The following is a 26,848-nucleotide window of genomic DNA, read 5'->3' as shown; positions in this document are numbered from 1 at the left end:
CTTTTTTACCATCGAAGAAAAGATGGGTGAACAATGAAGACATATTAAATCTTAATTTTTTCCATTACTGCTACAAATAGGGGTGACACAACGAAATTGGCCAATATATAACATATTCTATCAAAGCATCGAACGCATTAACTATATATCAGCAGCTCGAGATTGAGGAAACTTCCGTACCCCACCTGCCTTTATCATTTTTATTGAGAAAAACATGTTGACTATGTGTTTTCATTGTGAATTAATGTCTCGTACACATAAACATATATAGATACATGCGTACTTGCTATAAGTATATTGAAATGTGTTTTTGTATGAGATCACATGTCAGTGTATGTAATAGCTAACACTATCTTACTCTATTCCTAGTTTTTCGATAGCATTGAATTGTGTCGAATTAATATAGTTTTGCGTCAAACAGTCTACTCGTATACAATGTAATAATATAATAATACATTATGATTAATGTATTTTTTTGCAGTAAATACTGTCATGATTACGCGATTTTAAAACGAGGTTTTAAAAAGAAAAGGTAACAAAGTGACAAAACTGTAAATAAAATAAAATAATTAAATTGTTTAATATTTTACAATTAAGTTATTTCTACGTCATGTTGTTTAACTAATTAAATAAATAAATTTATAATAAATAAAGTTGATGAGGCTATCGAGTGTCTAGAAAATCTTATTCTTGTTCACTTTTTCGAAAGTTCCGAATATTCTTTCGACAAAAATCGTCCGTAACTCAAGATAGAATACTGCTGATTTGATTAATGTACTCGCGTAGCAAAAAATTTATTGCCAGCTAGCTGTAGCCTGCGTGCGTTACTACGCTTTTTTTAATTTGTTTTTTTTTTTTTGGTGGTACCAACTCAGAAGCCTTTGTGGGCTCATGCACAACACTTTGCTGAAGATCATCACATGATCAAATGCATACTTTACGATTCTATAAAGGACATACAGACAAACATTTATATGTATAAATAGATGAACAAAACAAAATTAGATTTCTTTTTTTGAAATTGTGAACAATTACGTCACGCGGTGCTTACACATTTTTATGAATACATGTATATGTGTGTGTGTGTGTGTGTTAATAATTGTATTTCACGCCCTTATCTGAAAGTCATCGACCGTCGGCCGCGCGGAAAAAATTGTATTTAATCTCCCCGTGTGATGGACGCCATCGACGCTTCTTTTTTTTTTTGCTTTTTTGCATATAAATACAACTTCTGCAGTCGAATTTTTATCGCGGAATATTAAATAAAAAAACTCGGTACGCGTTGTCCATGTATAAAACTTGTTCTCGATTCAAAAATAAACTAAGAATACTAGTATATTTAAAGTATTTTTTTCAAATCCCGTTTTTATGTATTATCATATTATGTAACCAGGAAAATTATTTATATTATTTAAATTAATAACACTTCTAGACATAGGCCTATTGTACGGATCTCTAACGCTAGGGGTAACTCTTATAATTAAAAAACAATATATATATATTTGAATGTATAACATATAATGTAACATACTATGTACTCACGGTGTAGCTATTATAAACGTAATATTAGCCACAAATATTAACGTACTAATTTTTTTAGCTAGGATTGCCACTAACACAAAAACCAAATTTTTAGTATACCATAACCAGCTGTAAGTACACATCTGAAGCGACAATATAGATCTTTGATAGGATACAGCTCGGCGGATGTTCCCCAGACGAGCAAATATTAAACAAAGCTTAAAGCTCGGTATGATTTATCACAAAAAGCAATCTTTGACTCTTGGCCCGTTTGATTTATCTTGACATATCGCCAGCTACCTCGTAAAGGCCTAATATTAAGTGGTATAGCCTATATATACGAATGTATGGAAAATTGATTCTTTGTTTGTCCTTTTTTTTTTGTATGGAACTAATGTTTTAGTAATGGAAGAGTATTTTGTGTCCGTAAAACTTCTTTACGCTCACTTGACTTGGGGAGTAAGCTGGTGAATGCGTGATGAGACGAGAGCGTTAGAAAAAGTGTGATACGCTTCAGCCTGTATATCCCACTACTGGGCATAGGCCTCTTTCCCCATGTAGGAGAAGGATCAGAGCTTAATCCACCACGCTGCTTCAATGCGGGTTGGCGGATATATTCCCTACCATGAGTAACGATCGCTATCAGGTGTACATGATAACAACCGTGACCGACGGCTTAACATGCTCTCCGAGGCACGGTGGGGAGACCCACAAGGACTACACAAACACCCAGAGCACGGCAAACACCTGTATGGCCAATACAAATGTTTGTCATATTTTATGTAACACTTACATTTCAGGTTTGAACGAAAACACTTAACGTTTGTGATTCACTTTATAATTTATAAAGTAAAACAAATCGATAACTGAAAGTTTAATATATATATATATATATATATATATATATATATATATATATATATATATATATATATATATATATATATATTATGTGTATGAAAGCAACGTTTCATTATAGACTGAATTTAAATTCAGTTGAAATTACTACATTCATTAAGGTTACCTGTCTTTACGTTTTAATCGAATGCGAAAATCGAAAATTTCATTAAAGCTTAGTTCAACTCACTTATTGCACAGCTAAGTCCCGCTCTGAATTTTCTGTAGTCTTTTTAACTTCAAAACGAGGTTATTGTTTAGAAAATTAAAGGAAAATTAACGAAAAATGTTCGGGACTCGGAAGGCTTACTTATTAACGTAATTGACAATAATCAATGTCTGAATATGGAATGTGTTTAAATTTAGATAGAATTTCAGGTATTGCAAAAGTTATAACATTTTTAAATTATAATAATTGAGGGTTAATTGACGGTTTTCAAAAGAGCATCCGTAGAGTTTCTTTTTGATTTTTCTAAATAGAATCTAAATTCCGAATCTGTTGTAACTACGTTGTAATTATAATTAATTTATGCTAAATTAAAGAAACATAATTTATTTTACATATTTCAAACAAAAATATTTGGAAACACATAAACATATGTATATACATTTACATGTTTCATTATAAAGTAACGTTACCACTTCAAACTTTTGTAAAAAACCAATGCATATGTCGTACTACAAACGTGTAGTACGACATATGCATTGGTTTTTTACAAATGTGTCCTGGGGGGATTGGGGACTGGGTCGGCAACGCGCTTGCGATGCTTCTGGTGTTGCAGGTGTCTATAAGCTACGGTAATCGCTTACCATCAGGTGAGCCGTATGCTTGTTTGCCGACCTAGCGACATAAAAAAACTATGATAAAAAATGGTAAATTAATCTGTAACTCATAAATTAAATAGGCTATAGCTGTTTTCTCTCTCTCTAACTTCTCATTCATTCCCTTTTAACTTCTTTTCAAGCAATGATCTAGTTCGGATCTTTTGTGTCCAAATTCGTAAAAAATAGACATACGTCTCTTGTTCCAGAGCCTGGAAGAGCGGGAAAAGAGGCATTCGAGTCATAAAGAACAGTTAGCAAGAGAACAGCGCTACTTGAGACGGCGGCTGGCTCAGCTCAGGGCAAGTCGGGACGTTACGCGTTCCCTGTCTGAGAGTGCGATGGTGCACGCCCACGCCACCAGGGCGGATTCCCTTTCGTCGCTCGAGTCCTCATCTGGCGTGTCTACGGCCGAACGGTCGCCCTCATCCGTCTCTGAGAGTGGTGAGTACTCTTAGCTATTGGAGTTGGAGCAGAAACATTGAGTAATTTTATATTTAAAGACTTTAGCAGAACAAAGCTTCAATAATTACAGCTGCTTTTATATCTATTGAGGTTAGGGGGCAGTAAGAAAATTAACTTAAAATAAAATATAGCTTGACCGGGGAATTACCTTAACCTTAAGAAAATCATAGTCAAATAATGTTGCTCTCAAATAGTATTGTGTTCCTGTCGTGAGTACGTTGACCAGTTCCAAAAGAGGATAAGGGGTTAGGGTCTTGTGCTCCAGGCGTCCATAAGCTACATCTGTAGCAGCTTACCATTAGACGAAACATGATCTTGCTTAACACCTTTATAGTCTAAGAAAAACTATTTGTTTGTTGTCTTGATGCTTTAAACTAAAGGTTATCAATGAGACTCCCCAACACAATATTACTTACATTAAGACCTTGACTGGAGAAGTTGAAATGTATACTTATATATACCTCGACTAGCTTTCTGCTCCGCGGATTGTGGGTTCGATTCCCGCCTGAGTCTGTGTTTAATATTTATATTTATACCTGCTGCTGCCGCTGCTGTGACCGTTGCGCTAACGCGTCGTCGTATTTCTTTAAGTGTATTATTATTACGAACGTAACGTAAAGTATTGAACGAATACACGAGTAAATAAATTACTTGTGTACCTACATTAATCTATGTATCGCAATACGAATATTCAATTTCAACATTAATTTACGCCAGCAAAGATATTCACCGATAACAGTTTCCGTTGAGCGTAATCAAATTATTCATTATGAAAACACTTCCCTTAATCTTCTGACGTATTTTGAAATGTCTACAAATTTAAATTATTAATACACGGAATATTATTGCTAATGCTATCCTAAGTAATCAAGAAAATGATTACACAACTCATAATAATCTTTTTATGTTGTGAGATGGCATTTGTGACATATGGCAACAATTTAGGTAATCAAAAAAATTTACGAGTACTTGCAGACTATGATTTCCTTTTTTGGCTGACATTACGATCTTGAATCTTATCTACATATTGCCTGCTCTTAAACCTTTTACAACTGAGGTAGGGCACAGTAGGAAATTTCCTGCTCAAAATAAGGAGCAGCACGACTGGGGTAGTACCTCGATCAGTACAGAAAATCACAGCTATATAACACTGTTTTTAAGCAGTGTTGTGTTCCTATTGGTGAGTGACCTAAGCTCCTGGGCGGAACTGGGGATGGGGTCAAGAACGCTTGCGATGCTTCTGGTGTTGTAGACGTCTATAAGCTACGGTGATCGCCTACCATCAGGTTAGCCGTACTCTTCTGCTAAAAAACTAGAAATAAGTATGTATTTAACTATACTATACTTACCTATATTCCTGGCTGGACAGAAAACTTCCGCCCTAAAGAAAAATCGATGAAGCTTAAACCTCCTTGCTTTCATTGCGACTTGGATAAATATCTCATAATTTCTTTCTAAACAGATTATTTTAAGATTTGTTTAAAAGTAATGACTATGTCAGACCAGATTTGAAACCGCGTCAATTTAGTAAACTTAACCTATAATGAAATCCACGATCAAAGGCACCAACAATTTAATCAGGCATTATTTTAACGCTGACAGGCTAAGACGTCAAAACAATACACACACAATCGCTACAGCCATTGCAATCGTGTAATTCCGGTAACAACGAGGCGGGCCATTGTCCGTATTGTTGGAGCCCACCCGGGATAATGGATAGGCTTCAATTGTTCAAGTCCCTTGCGTCGGACACTTCTCTAAGCAAATTGGATAATAGTTTCAAATACTGAAATACCTCATATATCTATAAATAGGCTATATTGCGTTGTTAAATATATTAGCAAAAATGATTTTAGGGTAATAATAAATTTTAGTAAGAGATGTTTCTAAACAATTTAACTCAAATTATTCATTAATAGTATTTTATTGAAAGTCATATGAAAAGACGCTTAAGATATTAACCTTATTTTTATAAAATAAATTGTAAGTAGATTTTGTTGACATTTTTTATGTCATAATCCTCTTTTTCCACATAAAAAAAAACATTTATAGTAATGAAAGCCATTAATTGTACATATAATTTAAATAAGTAACAGAAACGAAGTCGCGAATATCAGACGAAGTAAGTATGTGATAAAACTTAGATATTTTGTCAATAAATTACGTTAAAAGAGTCACTGCGGATTTTCCTGCCGATATTTCTCTGCAGAATTTAAGAACATTCAACAAATATAATTTTAAATTATTAAATGGCGATTCAAGTGTACTTTTGAAGTCTACTTGAACAAAGTAAAATTTAAAAAGATTTTGATTCAATGACAACGAATTTACGGTAATTAGTATGTAATAAAGCACAGCTTTTAACAAGTATGTCGGAAACGCCTCAAGTCTCATCCACCCTTATAAATAATTTCTGAAACAAATGTAATATTTTCTTCTCGCGAACATGTTGCCTCCCTTGAGCGCTCCAGAGGTGTGTCAACAACAAGCATTTGTTCGTTCCACTGAAACGGATACTATTTATCTTATATCAATAAAAATGAATGTAGCTAAGTGCATAACTCGAGAATGGCGGACCAATTCGGCTAATTTATTTTTTGTATGTTCTTAAGGACCACCGAAGGTTTTATTACTAAAAAAAAAAGGAAAAAGCGGTCGGAGGAGTATGAAATTTCGTATACGTTATAGTTTTTGTAGAGAAGGAGTGCAGAATGCAAATATTTTTTTAAACTTATGCATAAAATATATATTAAATAAATAAAAAAAACTTTACACACGCTACAATGTATTTGAAACACACACGCATATTGATGATTGTCAAAGTCTGTAGTCGAATTGAATTTAAAAAAAAAAAAGGTACTTTATTTTCATTTTTTTTTTTTTGGATTTCGTTCTTGTCCTCTTTAACATCTGGGCGACCACCAGTAATAATTAGTCGCTTAATGTGTTGCTAAACGCAAAAATTGAACAGACGGACCAATTTGGCTAGACGCCACTGCTCAGTGAAAGTCATAAGAAACGGAAACTATTCCAAAAGTGATAGAATGTATATCTTATTTTTTTATTTTATTGTACATATTATTAAATTTATTGAATTGAGGCCGTTAGTGTAAGGCTTTTATTTATGTATATACAAAGCACTAATGTACATTATAAAATTTAAATTTGAAATGTATAATAATTCCTTTAAATATGAAATTAAATCAAAGCAGCAGTTTTAATTTTATTTTTTAATCAGATTTATATTCTATTTCTTTTAAAAAACCATAACGACCTACCTAACTCCTTACAAAAAAAACCTTATAAAAAGGGTCTTTAGAATTCTCCGACGGATTCCACTTTGTGATAGAACACATTCATTACATTCTTTTATAAATTGTACGGTAAACTTTACGAATATTTATATTTAAAGTATAATACTACAAATTTAATATAACCATGGAACTGTAGCCTTCGTTTGACGGGCCCTGAACAGCCATTGTTACACAGTCCTGACCTTAAAGCTTATATTGTTACCATTTATTTATGAATTAACTTTTGCAATTTAACTGTCAGACGCACGGACAAGCCGAAAAGTTTAACTATTCTTTTAAATCGTAACGTGGGCGCGTATACTTGTATTGTTTAAATTTATTTTATCACGAACTTATATTATGTTTCCGTGTTGTTAATGGAATCTTTTAAATCTATTACAGCAATTCCATCTTTCGAAAGAAAGTTTTGTTGTAAATAAAAATCTTTTACATACACACGGCCGGCTGTTCATAAGATAGGCTACATACGGGAACCTGAAAGTGACGAAGTAATCAAAAGTAATTAAGTTTAACAAATGTGTTAAATAAATTATAAATTTGATTTCAAGACTATCCTTCTCATCCTGTTGCTGCTAAATAAGCTAATACTACACACATATTAGAAGAAATATGTATAAAAGAGTCATACGGTGAAATTCTTTTCTCCCTAAAATCCGTAGCAATCCTTTCCAGGTGTACAGATGGTTTGAAACTCCATGGGAAATCAATTTTCATGAGTACAGGTCGGTTTGAAGATAGTTTCTTTGCAAATACATATTTATCCTACAGTGGACTACTTTGTGTGACCATCACTTAATTTTAGTACGATACATAATAGGAAGGAAAAAGGCATATAATATATATACTATTTATAACAAAATCACGGTAACTTTAATACCCTATATTTCTTTTTCACGATCAATATGTTAAAAAAAATAACACGAAATTGATAGAACGATACGAACGAGAGAAAAAATGCATAAAAACGAAAAGAAAGAGACAGCAAGATTAATATGTCGAAAGTAAAAAGTGAAAAATTTTTTTTTGTTTCCTCGATCAGATAAAAAGTTCATACAAAAACTATTGGACGCTTTCAGGCAAAGTTTTCTTTTTATCTAAGTTACAATGTGTTTTTTTTTCTACGCGTGAGATAAAACGTGATGCGGAGATGAGAAACTATACCCAGTGACATATCGTGAATAGTGATAGAATAAATGATACCGGTAACAAAAATCGGTAATAATTTTATTGGCTCGTTACCGATTACACCTTTACATATATAATTTCAAATTAAAAAAATATGTATTTTATTCTTTTTATATTATAATTGGTTTTGTTATATATACAAATAAATTTTTTCATAGTTAGTGTAACTGAATCGTTTTAGACCTCATTAAAAAAATTAAAATATAATTCTGAAAGAACTACACTAAGCTGATCAGAAGTAAAGACATTCCTTTATGATCTATTTTGATAACATATCTATTATAATATTTTAAAATATATTTATAAAAAAAAATATGTTTCTATTTAATTATATAACCTTAGACGACGTTTGAATCAAGTTGCAACGAAAACGCAACGTAAACAAATTCGCTCGATCAATATATCCATACCAAATTATGTGGTAGAAACTATTAACCGCATTACCGACGCAAATTAACCGCGTTCGCTTTTAAAACGCCATGATTCGATAGTGAATTATCGCTGCTATGGTATTTGAGATAAGGGCTGAATCAATTATGCTACGAAAGGCACTTACATGTTGATATTGTTTTAGTTTACGTTGAATTTATCAATTTGAAATATATTTTTTTATTAATAGATAAAATTTCTGTTTAAAAAATAAGTTTTTATTACATATATATATTTAATTTTAAAAATAAAAGTCATTTAAGTCTAATAATTAAAAAAAGGAATATATCTATATAACTATTTCTTACATAACAATTTTTATCTCGACATTCGAGATCGGAAGTTACGCGTAAAACCGCGAAGCGTAGCTAATATCAAAATATTAATATATTTTCGAATAACACAAGCAAAGTAAGGAGCAGTGACTAACGTCAAATTGATCTTCAATACGCGTCCAGTTAACCGACCCCGTCAAACGAGGTTAAGTCGTGATTTACGACGCTCCCTTATCGCACCTCAACTTTATTAATTATCCCGACTCTGCTCGACACGACGGACGATCCAACATAGCTATGTGTATGTATTATATATTATTCAATATATACATAACTGTTATATTTCTTTGGGTTATTGAGAAGATGTAATTTTTTTAATTTATCTTTTAAGGTTATCTTTGAATGGTTTAAAATTTTATACCTTTTGAGATAATTCTGATGCTATTTTCATTTCTTACTATTAATTCACGCTCTTTATTTATATATTTATCTACATATCTTTTTTTAAATTATTATGAACTAGTGACCCGCCCCGACTTCGCACGGTTGCCAAAACTATCAGTGTCGCTCTACGATATTGTGCATGTATGTATGAGATATATACATATAAACCTTCCTCTGGAATCACTCTATTTATTAAATAAAATCGCATCAAAATCCGTTGTGTTGTTTCAAAGATCTAAGCATACAAGACAGCGGGAAGCAACTTTGTTTTATACTATGTAATGATTCGAAAAAAATAACACATTATATATCATATATTAAATGATTACGCAATGTAATTCAACAAAAAAAAAGAGAATATATATTTAATTATATCTTTAATCTCTATCTGAAATAGGATTATATAATAAAACGAGTATAAAAATAATCAGAAAAACTACAAATAAAAATGTGTGTCATTAAAACATGAAAATAAATAAAAGTAACGTAAGAACAGAATAAAAGACATTGAATTACGCCCGACCGCGATACGCGAAATATAATTCAAAGATAAAATTGAAATTTCTATTACACATGAGAGTTACGCGGTAAATATAATATAAGAGTTTTCCGTTTTAGCAAATAAACACGTGAATTTATAACACGTATCTCTGTTAGACTATCTTATTAAAGAAGATAGAATATTAAATGGTACTTTTTCGAGAATACAATGAAAACTATCCTTCTGTTTATATATATTATTGATGAAATTTTTTATTCCTTTTTTTTTTCTTGTAAATAAATCGATTTTACTTTTTAATTTTCTTTTACACTAGCGACATCTGTTCGTCCATATCTTTTTACACGATAAGTAATCACCAACATATATACTAAAACCTTCTCCGAAACACGCTGCATCTCATGGTATAAATATTATTCTGATCGGTTCAGTAGTTTTCGCAGTAGGTAAACCGAACAAAGAAACCGGCACTCCATTTATTAGTATATAAGATACCATGTGCAGACAATAACGGACGCAAAAAATAATCCACTTTAGTGGGAGTCGTTCGGAAGTTATGCGCGTACATACGTTTCGAGGATTCATACTTATTTATACACATATAACTAACGTAAGTTTAGTTTATTGAGGAAAAATAAAACCGAAATAATATCTTTTGACCGACGTAACTAAGTTACGGGTGATGTCTCGTTTTGTGAGTGCAGATATACTTTGAATGAAGAAGATATAAATATTTTTATAAAAAGTAATGAAAAGGAAAATCGACGAGATATTAAAAAACCGTTCATAACAAAATTAAAACAAAAACGTTCGACTAGAATGTATATTTTATCAAAAGAATTCTCAAAACTAATTTTCCAACACAAATTCAGCGTTCACGAAAAGCATAAAGATTACATTGTTTATAGATTACACTGAGTTGTGGTGATAAGCCTTCCGTGTTCCGCTGTTATCAAGGAGGGCGAGAGGGGGGGTTATAGGAGGCTATGGGGGGTTGCTGAACACCGCTAATTACTGCAACTATCCAACTTTAATTAACGCGCCACGCGGCATCAAACTATTGTATTATAAAGTAATGATGTTTTTGATTACCCAAGTTTTATTAACTTTTAAAATCGGGTGCGTTATAGAGAATATAAATCTTTGTAAGTTAGACAAAGGAAGTATGCTTTGCTATATTATTTGTTGGGTATGACATTAATTTTGTATACGCGGCTTGATTTCGAAATGTTTGGGCGTCACATCGTTCTTTTTTATTTTTTTATTTAAAAAGATGACTCAAATAGTGACCATATCGTTTCCTTCGCCCTGTTTTATTTTTAAATAAAAAAACATACTTCATATTACATTTATTATGTATATTCCGCCAGGTAACAAGCTAACTAGCAAAGGCCAAAGATGAAAGACACAGTTAAAACCCCGTCATAAATTAGGTCTAAAGTATTTTAAAACGATGAGCAAGCAGCCACTTTGCATAATAACCATTTTTAGGCGCAAAATTGTGCTGACAACAGACCATGCATCATCCCCTTCAAAGTTATAATAGAAAAATTTAAATAAGTACATTAAAATTTTAATCTTACAATGTCTCGAAACAAACGACTTTCTTTATTTACTTTAATATTATAAGCTTCCACAGATAATAAAATTGGTTATTTTAAATGACATTGACAGTTATATTGGCGGGAATATTAGTATAATACATGCGATAATCTGTGTTCAATTATCTGCTTTCGTATGTAGGTAAGTATTAATAAAGACTCAGCATATAATGAAATTAAATAGAATATTAACGTAACCAATTACGAGAAAATCAAATATTTGAATACAATTACCTATAGGTAGGTTAATTTCGTAATCTCAGTTTAATTATTTATCATCATATCAACAGTTTCTTTGAAGTTTTTCTGTTGTTGTTTTTTTTTTATAAACTAGTCGTACAACAAGCGTACGGCTCACCTGATGGTAAGCGGATATTGTATCCTATAAATGCCTGCAACACCAGAAGCATCGCAAGCACGTTGCCGACCCAACCCCCCAGGAGCTCTGGTCACCTTATTCACCACAGAAACACAAAACTGCTTAAAAACAGTATCATTTAGCTGTGATCTTCTATAAGCAGGTATAAATATAGGTACTTCCCCTGTCAGGCTTCTCCGGATTTCTCCAGATTTTTTTTTAAATTAAAAAAATAACAACTGTAAAAAAAAATTAAAGTTTATGTTAAAGAAGTATTTAATAGCCCAATGTTTTTCTTTACAATATTACATAAATGACACAGATTTGTAGGTTTACTAAAACTGGCTTTCATACAATATATGACTGAGTAATAATGGTTGAATAATGTATTGAAGGGTTTTAAAATAGTGACGTTTGAGTTTCTTGTGGGTTCTTTCCAGCAGAATCTACATCCCGGATTGGTGGTAGGTTATATTTACTTTAATAATTAAGTAATTGAATACTAATATGTAGTTTGTAAAGTGACGATTCAAGAGTGTTTTTAAACTCGTTGGCGCGGTCGTCGCTGGGTCGATCCCGGTACATGACAAATATTTCTGTTGGCCATGTTAATGTTTGTTGTAGTCTAGGCGTTTGTGCTTGTGTACTGTGTGTATTTCCGGACCCACGACAGTGATCGTACGGGAGGCAGTTGAGTGTGGAGTATTTATTTATTTATATTTATTTAAAGGGTACTTAAATAAATATTTTTTTGTTCTTTTATTTTTAATTTTATTACAAAAAATTCACAGCGCTAATATCATGACGTTCCCGAGTTAAAGACGGGCGAATAACAAAGAGCTAAAAGGGAATTGGGAAACGTATTCTTTTCCTTTTTCTCCTATTTCTTACTATCGTTCGTTACCTCGTAACGGTTACCAATAGAGAATCTAATTTGCCTCCCAATTTCAACGGAATTGAATTTGTTCACGCGTCAAATGTCTTATGAGATTTGAATTTTAGCGAAATTACCTTCTGCTTTTTTCGATTTCCTATCGATGTCAGTAATAACAATTACCCGATCTAACTTTCCCTATTGAGTTACCAGTTTGTTACGCGTATAATCGTTTTTTACATTGTTTTTCGCAAATTAATTCTCCTTAATATTTCTTTTGTAAGTTTCGAACAAAAATATTAATTAGGTTGACTTAAGAAACATATGTAACTATCTCATTTACTTTCATGTGACATAAAGATTAGTCAGTCAAATTAGAACAATAAACAGACAGTACAAAAAATTCTCGAAACAAAAGAATTCTAAAAAGAAGCGAATGTGAAAAAAGTTAAACGTTAAGAAAGATGAATAAAGCTTGATTGCTTTAAATCCTTACAAATTACCATCGTTCGCCTTAACCCCTTCTTACATTTAATTACTCTGTAGTGACTTTGTTCGACTTTAATAAATACAACTTCTTTATAATAAAGTACAATTAATTCGCCGTCTACATTGAGAACAGATGGGCCATCAAATCAAAAATGAATTGTAACGCCTGTCTGTTGAACCATAATAAAATCCGGAGAGGTCTTTCGACGTCAGCCTGTTTACAATCTATAACGTTTCACTCAGTCAGCCTATTGTTTTGCCAGACAAATAAATCTTAGTATCTGGCATTCAAAGTATGCCAAGCAGCAGGCTGGGCCCCGCATAAATCCACGAGATGTTACGGGAGGAAGAAAAAATGCTTACAATTCAGGATAAAGCTTAGGATTGATGGAGGCTGGATAAAACAAAAAATACGCCTAATTGAAAGTCTACTAAGCGATTCGAATAGGAACAAATAATGAGCTGTCGATTATATTCTTTCGTTCGCACTTAGTGATCTCAGTAAAAGACGTAACATTGTTAACGAAATAAAAAAGGGATACTAATAAAACGTCGAAATGAGCGAAACCTTTTAATGAAAGTAGAAAAGGTCTTTCTAAAATTCAAAGAAATATACAGTCGAAGCGATCGCCGGCCACATAAATTATTGACCTCACTAATAGCAGATAATAATTTCTCTCACATTCAGATAATTTGTATGAGGAAAACAAATAAATAAGGGAGTTTTATGTGGAGATTAAGCGTAGGAAGTTGATACACGCACAAACGAGATACTCGGGGCGTTCGTGAGAGATTTATTAGTTAATGATACAGATATTAAGAGCTAAAACTATCAAAGTTTATCGGAACTTATCCTAATTTTAGAACAATATTGTTTTCTTTATTGATAAATGATAAGTAATAAAAAGATGTGAATTTGTGAAATGAATGGAACGCTTTTAGTTTCTAAATGAGGCCGAGATTTATTAGGCCTTTTCCAAGTCAGGTGGCGTCGCTTCCCGCTGCCGTGTAAAAGTAGACCATAAATAATTCACAGCCACTCGTAAATATTTTACATCTCTTCTGGAAGCTAGGCACTCATCGAAGCGTTCAGATAGCCGATGAAATTAATTTTAATAGGAAAATAATTGAACTCGTTACCATCAGCCAATAGTCTGTTGTAATGATTATTGATAAATGCATAGCATTGAAGGTAGTTACAGTTGTTGTTTTATTATATACGACTAGGTGACAAACAAGCGTATGGCCCGGATGGTAAGTGATTAACATAGCTTATAGACGCCTGCAAAACTTGATGCATCGTATGTGTTTGCGACCCTACCCCCGAACATTCCCTCAATAGCTCTGGTCACCATACTCACCACGGGAACATAATATTGCTTGAGAGCAATATTATTTAACTGTGATCTTCTTTATTAGTGGGGAATATACGTTTTCATAATACGTTTGGGTATTGTTCTAATAGTAACCGCAGTTTCTTTCACAAAGCGATATCAATCAATTTACCGTAATCCTTAATGGACGTATCGGCAAGTTATTGGATATTAATGTATTTTTTTCTTATCTTACGAGTAGAAATTGGTTTCGAAATAACAGTTATATGGACGATATCATCAGCCTTCTACTTCTTTCGCATGAAGATTGTTCTTTCCCGAACTGCATATTTTTCTGGGATAAAAATAATCTTATGTTATATCTTTTGCGCCGCATTTCTTCTAAATTCGATTAGCCGTTTTGTGTGATTGATCAGCAAATATCTATCCAAACTTTTGTATTTCTATTTAAAAGAAGATTATATAGATATTGATTAATTAAATTTAAATCTAATTTTGTAAAATAGTTGATCCGTACAATAAGTCCGTCAAATAGTTATTATATTTGTAAAGGAACGAGATTTATTAACGACGCTATCAAATTTCACTTCGCCTTCTTCGGAAAGCCGCGGCCTTGCCGTTTCTATCAATTCTAAATGAGGCACATTCGCCTCGGTGATTAGAAGACGTTTAATTATTAATGTAATATTTATCACTCGAGATTTTCGAATAGCCATTTAGAAGTTCGTCCCGACACAACTCAATCAATCATATAAAACAAATAAGACGTTAAAGACACTCAAAATAAAATAGAAATTGATCAAGATGTATTCAATATGAAATCGTTTACATGTGTAGATAGATACGGAATCGAATTATACAGTAATACATCATACGAACACATTAATAAAAAGGGGGGGAAGAAATTAATCAAAATACAATTTCCCAGTACATTAGTCTTTATTACGTAAGGAATACTCACGTATTTGCTTACGGCTGCCTGACGGCGATAAGTCAACTGTGTAATAAATCAATGTCCATTACATAATGAAGAATACAAATTCATATATCGTCGTTATTAATTTTCCAGTGACATTCGCTTTTATAGAAACTTGTAAATGCGATAGCGTTGTTGGCTGTCAGGATTAGAAATTATTATATTCAGTAAATTCCGGTCGGTAAGCAACTGGAAGTATATTACCTGTCTATGTATTAATAAACTAGATGTGCCCCAAGGTTTCACCTGCTTAATTGGAGCAAAAATCCTACTAAAATATTATATTTTAACTACCTTCAAGAGTAATTATATATATCTTTAATGCCTAGGCATATAACCCATTGTAATTTTTTTAAACATGTTTCTATTGGTGGTTCTTATTAAATAAATAAATATAGTTAATAATTGTCCTCAGTAAATGGGCTATCCAAAACATAAGGATTTATTTAATTTAAACCACTAGTTCCCAAAATAAAATTAGAACGTTCAAATAAACAAACTTTACAGTTTTATAATATTTTTATATTGAAAAGTTGGTGTTAGAAAATTGAGAAAGATTCATTCAACCTTGATGATGTAAATGAAATAAATAATTTCATATAAAAAATTTAAATAATCTGAAAAATCTCTAGAATCCAATTGTCATCAACAAATGATCGCTCCTATTGAAAAGTATGAATTTTAATGAAAGTTTCAAAGACAAAAGATTTTTCCGTTATATTCCACGCTGGAGTGGAACAATGGAAACTAAAAATGTTTAAAAAAATCTCGATACGTCCAGTTATATTGACAAATCGATTGATTATTCTCTATTTCATACGGAGTAAATTACGTACACGTTTGAAGGACAAAACAATGTTTTAGATAACATAAACACATCCATATGTACCCGGATTTCAATATCTGCTGCCGCTCTCATTCGGGATCAATTCGAATCCGATGTCGTTGTATTTATAACGACGGAACTCGCTGTCAAAGACACGACATAATTCCGTACACTCCAACACATGGAAACTACCCTCAGACTAATTATTACACAAACTGCAGCAACGGAACGCAATGGCGACGTTCGCGCCAATTTCCTGCAATACATGTTAAATGGCCGCCAATCGAACCCTCTTCCTCCCAACCCCATCCGTTAGGGCTGCAATTCAATTGTCCGTACATTTCGCACCTACGAAATCCAATTATAATTTAATACGTAACGTAATGACGTTTTAAGACAACGATCCGTAAAGCCCTAATAGTTATTCAGATATTTCAAATGAATTTATTGTTAAGCATCGCCATCATTAAAACATAATCTCGTGAAAAAGGTTACATATCTCAAATAATAATTATCTTAATACTGGTAACATTATCACAAATAAAAAACTGTTACACAAAAGTATAGTTTTCATCGCATTTTTTAACGTAGCAACCCTATAACCCGCATCTAAGTTGACTCTAAAAATTGATGGCAAAAGTGATTGAAGTGTAATGATGCAGACGCGAACAACTATGCTGTTTTATTGGATAGATTATGTGGAAATTTTATAGTGTAAAGTTAGTTCAACTCCTAAAATAAGGTCAGGATTACGAAGTTAGTGACCTGCCTTTGTGAGCGACTTTTAAGTATTTTTCCAAACAATATCCGCTCTTAGTAAAATTTAGTCACTTTGTTATCTAGATCTTTAAATATAGTCGAAGTATCTTCCAATATAAAAGTTTCACGTAGAATAAAAAAAGTTTTAATTGTTTTTTTTTTTTTTAGTTTTTAGTATATATAGATACGTCACACTGAGTTATTATCAAAATCGAAGCGATTTAATTGAATGAACATGAGTTATGTTTAACAATTTCATTAAGTGCGTGCACCAAGTTCTGCCTATTTACTAATACTGTAAGGTTCCGCTAGTTAAAAAATTTACACTAATTAGAAGTTGACTTATATATAAGTCAAAATAGTACATGTTTTCTAAAATTGAAATCATTTTACATTAGATTCTGATATAGTATCTACTAGCTGTGCTCGCGACTGCGTGGAATTTAACAAAAAAAGTTATTGTTCGTGTTGCCGAGTTATAAAATAAATAAATTTATAAAATAAAAGTAGCCTAATTTACTCGTTGCTACATCAGGTATCTGCCAGTGAATGTCCCGTCAAAATCGGTCCAGCCGTTTCAGAGATTAGCTGGAACAAACAGACAGACAGACAAAAATTGTAAGAAATGTTATTTTGGTATACGTAAGTGTATACAACCATATGCATTTAGTATAAAGCGGTCATTTTAATATTACAAACAGAGACTCCAATTTAATTAATTGTATAGATTAATTATCGTCTAAATGATGTATTGTAAAAGATGAAGTTTGATAAAAGTATTTATTTTGATATAAAAATAAATTTTATATCAAAATAAATACTTTACACATTATTCTAATGTATAAGCTATATTACTGTAAACTTTCATTAAAATCCATTCAGTTGTTTTTGCGTGAAAGAGGAACAAACATTCATACATCCATACATACAAACTTTCGCGTTTATAATATTAGTAGGATAAACATTATAGGTCTCATACAGAAAAGGCTGCTAAAATTCTTACCGCTCTAAGCTGTCCACTAACTCAATAAAGTATACCGGAGCATTTCACTTTAAAAACTTTACCAGCTTACAGTTTTTCAAATATTTCACGAGAAATTTATTTCAACTACAAATTGAATATAAGAGCAGCGCCGCACGCCTTCGCCTGTAGTATATTAAGGTATTATGTTCGAAGAGACGATATTTGATGATGGAAAAATATAGAACGGAAATAACCTAGCTATATGTGAAGGGGAGCTAACAGTATCAATAATAAATAAGTATTAATTTATTCTCTATATGTTCTGATCTGTTTTAGAGTGTATATTGTTAGAGAATTCGGTATAATCGGAAGGAAGGTTGTCATAGTTGTTGTACTTATTTATTTTAATGGCAATAAGTATTGCTATTATTTTTATATGGAAAACATTATTAACCGTTTCAAAATTTGGAATTTATGTTATTATGGCTTGCTTACTTGGGCCTGTTGCTTGTTATACTAACACTAAAAAAGAATCCAAAAAATTAATTACAATAGAAATTCTAATTTCAAATAGAGATGGCAATAACGAAATTTTACGATTCATTACAGAGTACAACGAAATTGACACAAAGAACGCATTCCTATTGAAATTTACTGATAAAGTCAAAACTACGTAACATGTACTGGTCCGAAGTTTCCAGATCAACGACGAAGTTTCGCGGGCCGTGGGAAGGCAGACACGCATTATTCGGTCGTTGTAAATGGCATACGCTGTAAGTTAGTCCCGAACTCACTGAACTTTTTCCACCGAACCCAATCGAAAACTACTCCTCGGCCTACAGCCCCGTCCGTACGAGTTCCCTCAAAAACAAAGGGTATTTCTGCCGGTTCGGAATTAGCGTATGGCGAACGTTTTCATTATTTTTCGTGGTTTTTCGAATCGAAAAACTTTTTCTCGAATCGCCTTGTAAATGAAATTTCCGTACTTTTTTGACTTGACTTTCGATTATTATCATTTGCGCTCTAGATTAAAATAAACAAATCTGACTTATTGTGTACCCAGAAGTTTGTTTAAAACATGCAGTGCTATAATAATATTGAAAATCTTTCTTTCTACATTAAGTAATATTATTTTTCAAATCATATTTCCATCAGCTCATCCGTTAATATCTCAAGGATAAATCATCTCATAATAATTTGGTCTTTAAGTCGTTAAAATAAAGATGATTATGGTATAAAAGTGCACAGCACGCGTGCTCTCTACGACAACTGTACAATACGATTTAAGATCGCTTGAGTAAGAAAAGAAAATATTATCCGCTGATCCTCAACGGCTTAATGGAATATTGGATGTGATTCCGATAGATAATAAATGATTTCATAAAATGCTTACAAGAAAATGAATTTAATTTAACTTTCAAAATGAGACTGATCGCAACTCGAAACCGAAATAAAGTAGCGACAAAACGAAATGAACAAAGAGATCTTGTTTACTTAGACGGAATTTAATTAAGACAATCCCAAAAATTTAATCAAATATTATCTTTGGAAGCGACTTCTAATCACAGAGTGCTGTAAACTCTACGGGTGTATTCCGTGTGACGGCGGAGTTAACAATAAAATTATTATAGAAGCGGCTACCGGGACGGCTTAGCCGGTATGTGATAAAACGTTGGCCAATATTCACCGTCGACTTGAACGCAAGTCATGCACGCTGCGTTCGGAGATAAAATTTATGCATCTTGGACAAGACGTGGTGTCGCCGGTTTCACGGGCCACGGGTTAAATGGGTCAACACAATTTCGTAGTTTGACTATCGCTGAGGTCAAACTGATCGCACTCGAACTACTAGTGCATTGACATTTATACGCTCCGAATTATGGACGATTGTTCGTATAAAATTTCGATTTAATGGACCTCGTTGTAAGTTATAACATACTTAAAAGCGGTGAAAACAGAATTGAAATGTGGAATATATTTTAGCGTTCACTATCTCGACATTAAAATAAAATCAGATTTTATTATGGTTGATATTTTACTGTTACTACTGAAATAAAAAATCGATAATCATAAATCTATTTCGTCGAAAAGGTTTCGCTCGAGCGGAACGCTGTTAGAATCGTTTGCTTTAGAATGCAATGTCTCATCGTTTACACATTTATGCATTTCATTTTTGAATCTTAAACTATTTTGCTATACTGCCTGATTTAAACATGTAACTATTTCAAATGCAATTAATATCCGAATTTTCTACGATGTCGTACAAGATGGATGAATAATGCAACTCTGAAGATGCATAAATTACAACAGTTTACGGAGCATAGTTCGCCGAGAATAGATTTACATATATCAGAACCGCTAAGCCAGTATTTTGATCTTAGCTGAATCGAATCATCTCAGAGATCACTTGCACACACGCTTATATTCCCTAGGGATTCTCTAGGGATTAAGTTATCGATTCCATCACGTCGAGAATGAGTATGTGGGCGGTACTTTGCCGTTGTAGCCTAGATTTATGAAGATAATCTAGACTCTAGGCGAACGTTTACGTGAAATCAGGTCTAAGACTTAATTTATTGCTCAATGAATTTGTAATTCACGGTGATCCGAAGAGAGTTCATTAAGTCCACTTGTGTTAACGATTGGTAAAGGTCAAACGTCTCAATGGAGACGAAATGGGGTTCTGACTTTGGTTTTAGTTTGTGTTCTTTTTACTATATTCTGACATATATTTTTATCATCATCGTTTTTTTTTTTAGTACGGTTATAAAATTTATCTAAAAATAACATACCTATTGTATTCAAATGTAATATGTATGTATCTTTAAATATTTAGTAGTATTTTATCGTATAAACGTGCATTCAACAGAGTATTCACCTATTTATCGATAGAAGCTAAACATTTACTAATATATTTAGGGAATATATCTCATAGTAGTGAATATATCCGCCAACCCGCATTGGAGCAGCGCGGTGGATTAAGCTTTGATCCTTCTCCTATATGGGGAATGAGGACTATGCCCAGCAGTGGGATATTACAGGCTGACGCATACAATTATTTATTTATCATTTATTACACTAACTAACCCGAAAAACATCCTTGCATTCGAGAAAAAGATATTTTTCCGTTGCAAAAAAGGTTTTGCCGAATTTTTCAAAATCGAAAAGATTTTAGTCAAGTGTAGCATACGTTAATTATATGTAAATATAAGTTTACTCGGTCACCAACCCGCCTGCCCAGCGTGGTGACTATGGGCAACACACATGAATTCACGTGATGGTGTGATGATAACTTTACTATAAAAATAATAATTTTTACAATCGTCAGTTTTTTTTGTCAAAGAACTCCTTTTGTAGTACGCCACCGAGCTCAATCTTTAGCACCTGATTTATGATTGCCACTAACCATTTAACATACATTGTCACTCTAGCAAGTCTAGGTGTAGTATATGCTGCCTCAAGTACGTAACACGCGACGCGCATTTTTACAACTTCCTTGTACAAGTGTAGTAAATAAAACTTGATATATTAGATAGGGGAAAAGAAATATAAATTATTTTTCTATTAGTATAACTTTTAGTTTGCCAAGCTATTTAAATATTCAATGACCGTCGGGCATTTTGTACAACTTAAGAGGATGTCTTAAGCACATCCTCTTGTATCGAGCATAAACTTGTGTATCCATAAACTGATAACATTTGCCTAATTTTTCAGACGCACAATTCTCTTAGCCTGTCCTTTGTCCTTGAATGTAAATATTTAGGAAATCATTGCTTAGGAAGGTACTAGGACTTAAGACGCGGGTTTTGCTAGTTTTGGGTTCAGGATTTCATTGCAATATGTATAACATATTAAAAAATAAACATTTCATTCCATTCTTTCTTATTGTCAAAAATTAATTTGTGTATATTTTTATTCCAGACGAAGTGGACGTGATCGGCTACACGTCGAACCAGAGCGACAGCGAGTCGCTAGGGTCTGGTCACAGCGGTGACAGTGGGGTGGGCGTGGCGCGGGGCCGGCGCTCGCGGCGAAGCAAGCCGGCACGCGCGAGATACACCAGGGTGTAGGTAAGGACCTAGTATTCATTGATATAGCACACCAGGAAATATCCTGCTCAAAACATGAAGCAGCCCAACTGGGGAAGTACTTCGACCTTACAGAGGATCACAGCTAAATGATTAGTGTTCAAGTTTTTTTGAAATAGTACAGCAGGAAATATCCTGCTTTAAATCTGAAACAGGCCTTCTGAGGAAGTACCTCAACCTTACGGAAGATCACAGTTTAATTTCATTGAGGTGGACAAACAGGAAATATCCTGCTATAAATCTGTTGCAGCCTGCTAGTTTTGGGTAGCACCACAAGCTTACAGAAGGTCACAGCTAAATAATTATCCTGTTGTGTGTGTGTGGGTTAGAGATAATTAGGCAACGTGCATGCTTACCATCAGATGGTCCATACGATGTACGCTTTCCATCCCAAAAAATCACTTTTAATTTGTTGGCCTCGGACAAAACTTATCATTGACCTTACTACACAACTAACTACCTTAAAAATAAGTAAACATGGCTACATGTTAGAAGATTATCTATCTGTAGTATTTAACAATCTGACAGTTTTACTAATAAGGACGAAATTGTGAATAAGCCTAGTAACTTAAGAAATTACTTATTTTTGCTCACAAAATACTATCTCCTTCGATGTCATCCGAACTTCATTCGATGTCATACGATGTCATTCCATGTTATCCGAAGTCTGTTTGAGTTTTAACAAAAACAAGTTCGAAAGCTTTGTGTTATTTTCTTAATTTCTGTTTCGTGTACTTGTATACTAAAACTCATCATCTGTTTCAGGTGAACGCAACGCGGCGCGAGCTCCGTGCGGTGCGCTCTCCGCCACCGACCGTCTTCGTGTAACAAACAAAACAATCGTAGGACATTTTGTTGGTACTGTACTAAGGCGAATGTTGTTCGTTGTCCGTCGTCCGTGACTGAGTGGCCAGTGACCGGAGACGTCTGTGCCCGCGCCGCACACACTACTCGACACACCCACACACACACACACACACACACATACACATACATACACACACATCTGCGAACCATTACCGAGTACAAAATTGCCAAAAAAAAATGTAAAAACAATTCTATTTTTTTCTCTCTCTTCACTCTTTGGTGTTAATCTTGGACTGTGTTATCAGCTTCACATCACAACGGGGCTCAGATGTTTTCGAAATGTTATGTGCTCCCAATATAATAAAAAAAAAAACATCAAAATTATTTATCGCATTATTTTTTCGTTACTTCTTAATATATTTATAAATTATATTTTTATCATCTGGAACATGCCTTTTAATTCCTTAGGTACTTATTGTTATTGATTTCCATAAACTAGAGATGTCGCGAGAGCGAATGTTGTATAGATAACAATTTTATATTTTGTATATTATTTTATTTTATTTTTTCTTGTATAAATTAATCAAATAGATTTTAGATCTGTGCGCATTGGTCGATCTAACCACTGCGAAATTATTTTGGGTTCTTCATCTTACATGACAGCCCACCAAAAATATTTAAGTTCTAACAAAAAATATATATATTTATTAACGAAAAGGTACTAAAATGCGATTGTGAGGGTTGAATGTAGTCCCATTTATCGCTATTTCTGTATCTATCGCAAATCGTGGCACGGTCTCTGGACGCTAGTTGTCAAGATGACTTTTAACCACGGTCTTATATACAGGTCATGCAACTAAGCCCGTTTTTAATGATGAGAGATTAAACGATACGATAGTGTCATAACTTTTCGTTCGCGTCAACGCCGCTGTACGTCACTGCTATCGATGTGTGCGGATACGTGGTGCGGTGCGCATGGAGCACGCCGAGTGATGGTTCATTGTAATTGGTTATTTTTTAAAACATCATATTGTTATGCCTCTGGCGGCTATAAATTGAAAAGAAAAGCGCAACCATTAAGCCGCCTTGCCCCCACCACTGTTGTTGCACGACTTGTTTATAAATAAGACTGTGCATTTAACTCGAAATAACAAGATGGCGTCTTATGTACGCAGAGAAAGCTTCACGTTTTGCAAAATCGCTAACATTGTTAAGTATTAATATTGAATGTATATGATCTCACTTCATTGTCACAGACCTGTGCGAGTAATATGTCACTTTAACATTAGTAATTAATAAGTAAATTCGTTCAGCGGCCAGTCGATATTTATTTACGTAATACTGATCCAATTGATGATTGAAGTCGAAGTTTGACACGATTACTCGCATGGTTTATTTTTCATGTGGACACACACATACCAAAAATAATATAAATATGGAATGAAAAGCTGGACAATACACTGTGTTGATAAAAATGAAACCTTTACTAGGAGACATTTATTGTAAACAATATATTTTTGTTATGACTATTGTATCTTATAATATTTAATTGTTAATTCATTTTACTATGTATGGCTGGTTTGATTGTATCGTTTAAATGTATTTTTTCGACGACAATACGTTACGGACCTTCGCTCGATCCAAATCTCAATCGCTTCTGGTCCTGCAGAATGTTATTATTTTTTTTTAAAACATAAATTTATTGTAAGTTGTTTTAGGTATGGATGTTATAATAAGTATAGTTATAAACGTATAATTATTGAAATGACAGTCTGATCTCTTAAGATAATGCGTTATCTATCGGTTAGCGGCTGAGCCGCGTGTGTCCGTCGGGCGCCTCTCACACGAATGAAAAACCTTAATTATCACGATTTAAATTCTCGCCAAAATTATATTCAAGTTATTTTATTTTGTCAATAAAAGGAAATATTTTTGCAAAACTCAATTGTTATTTTAAAACGGTTTATCGTTTCAACGAGTATGTCTAGTCGATTACAAAATAAATTATTAAAAATTCACATACGCTAATTACTCGGTTAGGTAGAAAAATATAGACATATATTTTGGCGCGCATTTACAACGTGATATTATCTGTGCCCGATGCTTGCATCAGCTTTACGAGTTGTGGTTTTCGAGGATCGAATCCTTTATGTAGTCGCTATTTCTTAATAAGAATGTTATATTGCAATGTTACAAAGAATATTTTAAGTATAGGGCCAGTAACTATAAAGGTCAAGCGACGTCGAGAGGATTCGACCTCGGAAGCCTTAGCTGCGTCTGTCATATCCTGCCTCAAATATGTCGAAAGAAAAAAAAGAAATATTTATCTTTTGGAAATTAATATATCACAAATTTTTATTTATTTATAGGACAGCGCTCTGTCGATTTATGTTAAACCGTACCAGTGTTTGGCTTCCACTCGCACGCCTGTATGATCCGAAACACCTCGACATTTCACCGAAGACCTTTGCGATATCTCATTCATGTTTCATTTGCGACCGAGTATAGATGGGTAGAAGCGGCGACGGGACGCTCTAAGAGTACAAATTCTGTATAAGCCCCTACTTGAGTGTTAATTCTAAACGTTAATTTTAATCACGAAACAGGGAGATGGTATCGTCAGAGTACGAAAATAGTGTATAAGCGCGCGGGCGACAGTCGTAGCCTACGGTGCAGCTCTGCCTTTGGTGTTGTCTCTTCCTTAACTAAATATCGGTATCCTATTGCTACAGTGACTTTGATTTGCGATATCTTCCGACTGTACTCTTCTTCGTAGACGTATCGGCGCGTAGGGCGCCTCATGTAATACAGGTGTATCACTGTAACGATAGGGTATTAGAGGCGGTGCGCGCCCCCGTGCGCGTCGCGTTAGATAAGAAAACTGTTATTAGAAACAAATTGCAACACGCCGCCCTGGCCGCCGCTCCCCGCCGACCCGACTTAGTCGCTGTAAATTAAAATTAGTCCGGCGTTGTAAAAATATCACCGATTTGTAAATATTTGGAGCCAAAATTTTTATACAAATTATTAAATAGATAGATATATTCTCGGACCAAGTGGGCGGGAGCGGCGGTGCCTTTAACGGACCGTCATCGAAACGTCATTGGAACGTCATTATTTGGTTTGACATTTCTCTCACGAATGTCAAATTAATAATCTGTCAGTTCTAGGGTTCCGACTTCCGAGAGAGAGGCGCTATGTAGAATTATGTCGCGACTGGGGTTTTTGTTTCTACGAGTCGAAATGTTTGGAAATATAAAGAAATAAACACGTGACTGAATTTTCATGTTATTTCAATCCATTTCGAAAAGTATTGAAGGTAATTCGCGAATCGCAATATAATTGTCTATGCGCTTAACTCTCGAGTTCGTTGTCAAGGCGGCACGCAGTCGTTGTCAAATCGTAGAGGCAAAACATTAGGTACTATTGTGACTACTGCTGATGTGACTTGGCAGCATTATTCTATGTAATTGACGAAAAGCACATATAATTTACTATATGTAAAAAGTTATAGAATTAATTTAATAAAATTATAAATAAATCTTTTTCTGTGTATTCATTTACCCTCCTCAAAAACATTACAACATAAAAAATTTTAAACTTTAATATCTTAAAGAACATAGAATCGAATTTTCCTGTGTGTTTCCTTATCACACAAAACCTAGCATTATTATTGTTTATTTTTAGCCAAAATGTTTTTTTTTCTCCTTTTTTTTCCTATAAGAGCTCATTTAACCCTTTAACCGCCATGTCATAATTCGCGTGAAGTGCCTGTAGCGCCAGCAACGTTTAGGTGCAATTTTGCATAGTGTGGTAAAGTTTAGTTATCGATAAACAAAGTAATGAAATAAATAAAAATTACAAAATTTTAATCAAAGTTTTAATTACTTTATTAAGTATAGTACCGCACATAAATTAATC

The 26,848-nt window shown here is 33.5% G+C and overlaps 1 protein-coding gene across 1 annotated transcript in view; it reads left to right on the top strand.

Annotated features, from left to right (window-relative positions):
• Positions 1–26,472, top strand: part of LOC123658709 (max dimerization protein 1-like) — a 331,673-nt gene extending 305,201 nt beyond the window's left edge. Inside the window, exons 5-7 of the mRNA XM_045594058.1 lie at positions 3,450–3,684; positions 21,954–22,102; positions 22,886–26,472. Of these exons, the coding sequence (XP_045450014.1) occupies positions 3,450–3,684; positions 21,954–22,102 (384 nt within the window). The 3' untranslated portion in view covers positions 22,886–26,472. The remainder of the gene's footprint in view (positions 1–3,449; positions 3,685–21,953; positions 22,103–22,885) is intronic.
• Positions 26,473–26,848: the final 376 nt, after the last annotated feature.

The sequence above is a fragment of the Melitaea cinxia genome, chromosome 12, assembly GCF_905220565.1.
Source record: "Melitaea cinxia chromosome 12, ilMelCinx1.1, whole genome shotgun sequence".
NCBI classification, from domain to species: domain Eukaryota; kingdom Metazoa; phylum Arthropoda; class Insecta; order Lepidoptera; family Nymphalidae; genus Melitaea; species Melitaea cinxia.
The sequence above is the reverse complement of the archived record's forward strand: the minus strand, read 5'-3'. Positions and strand labels throughout refer to the sequence as shown.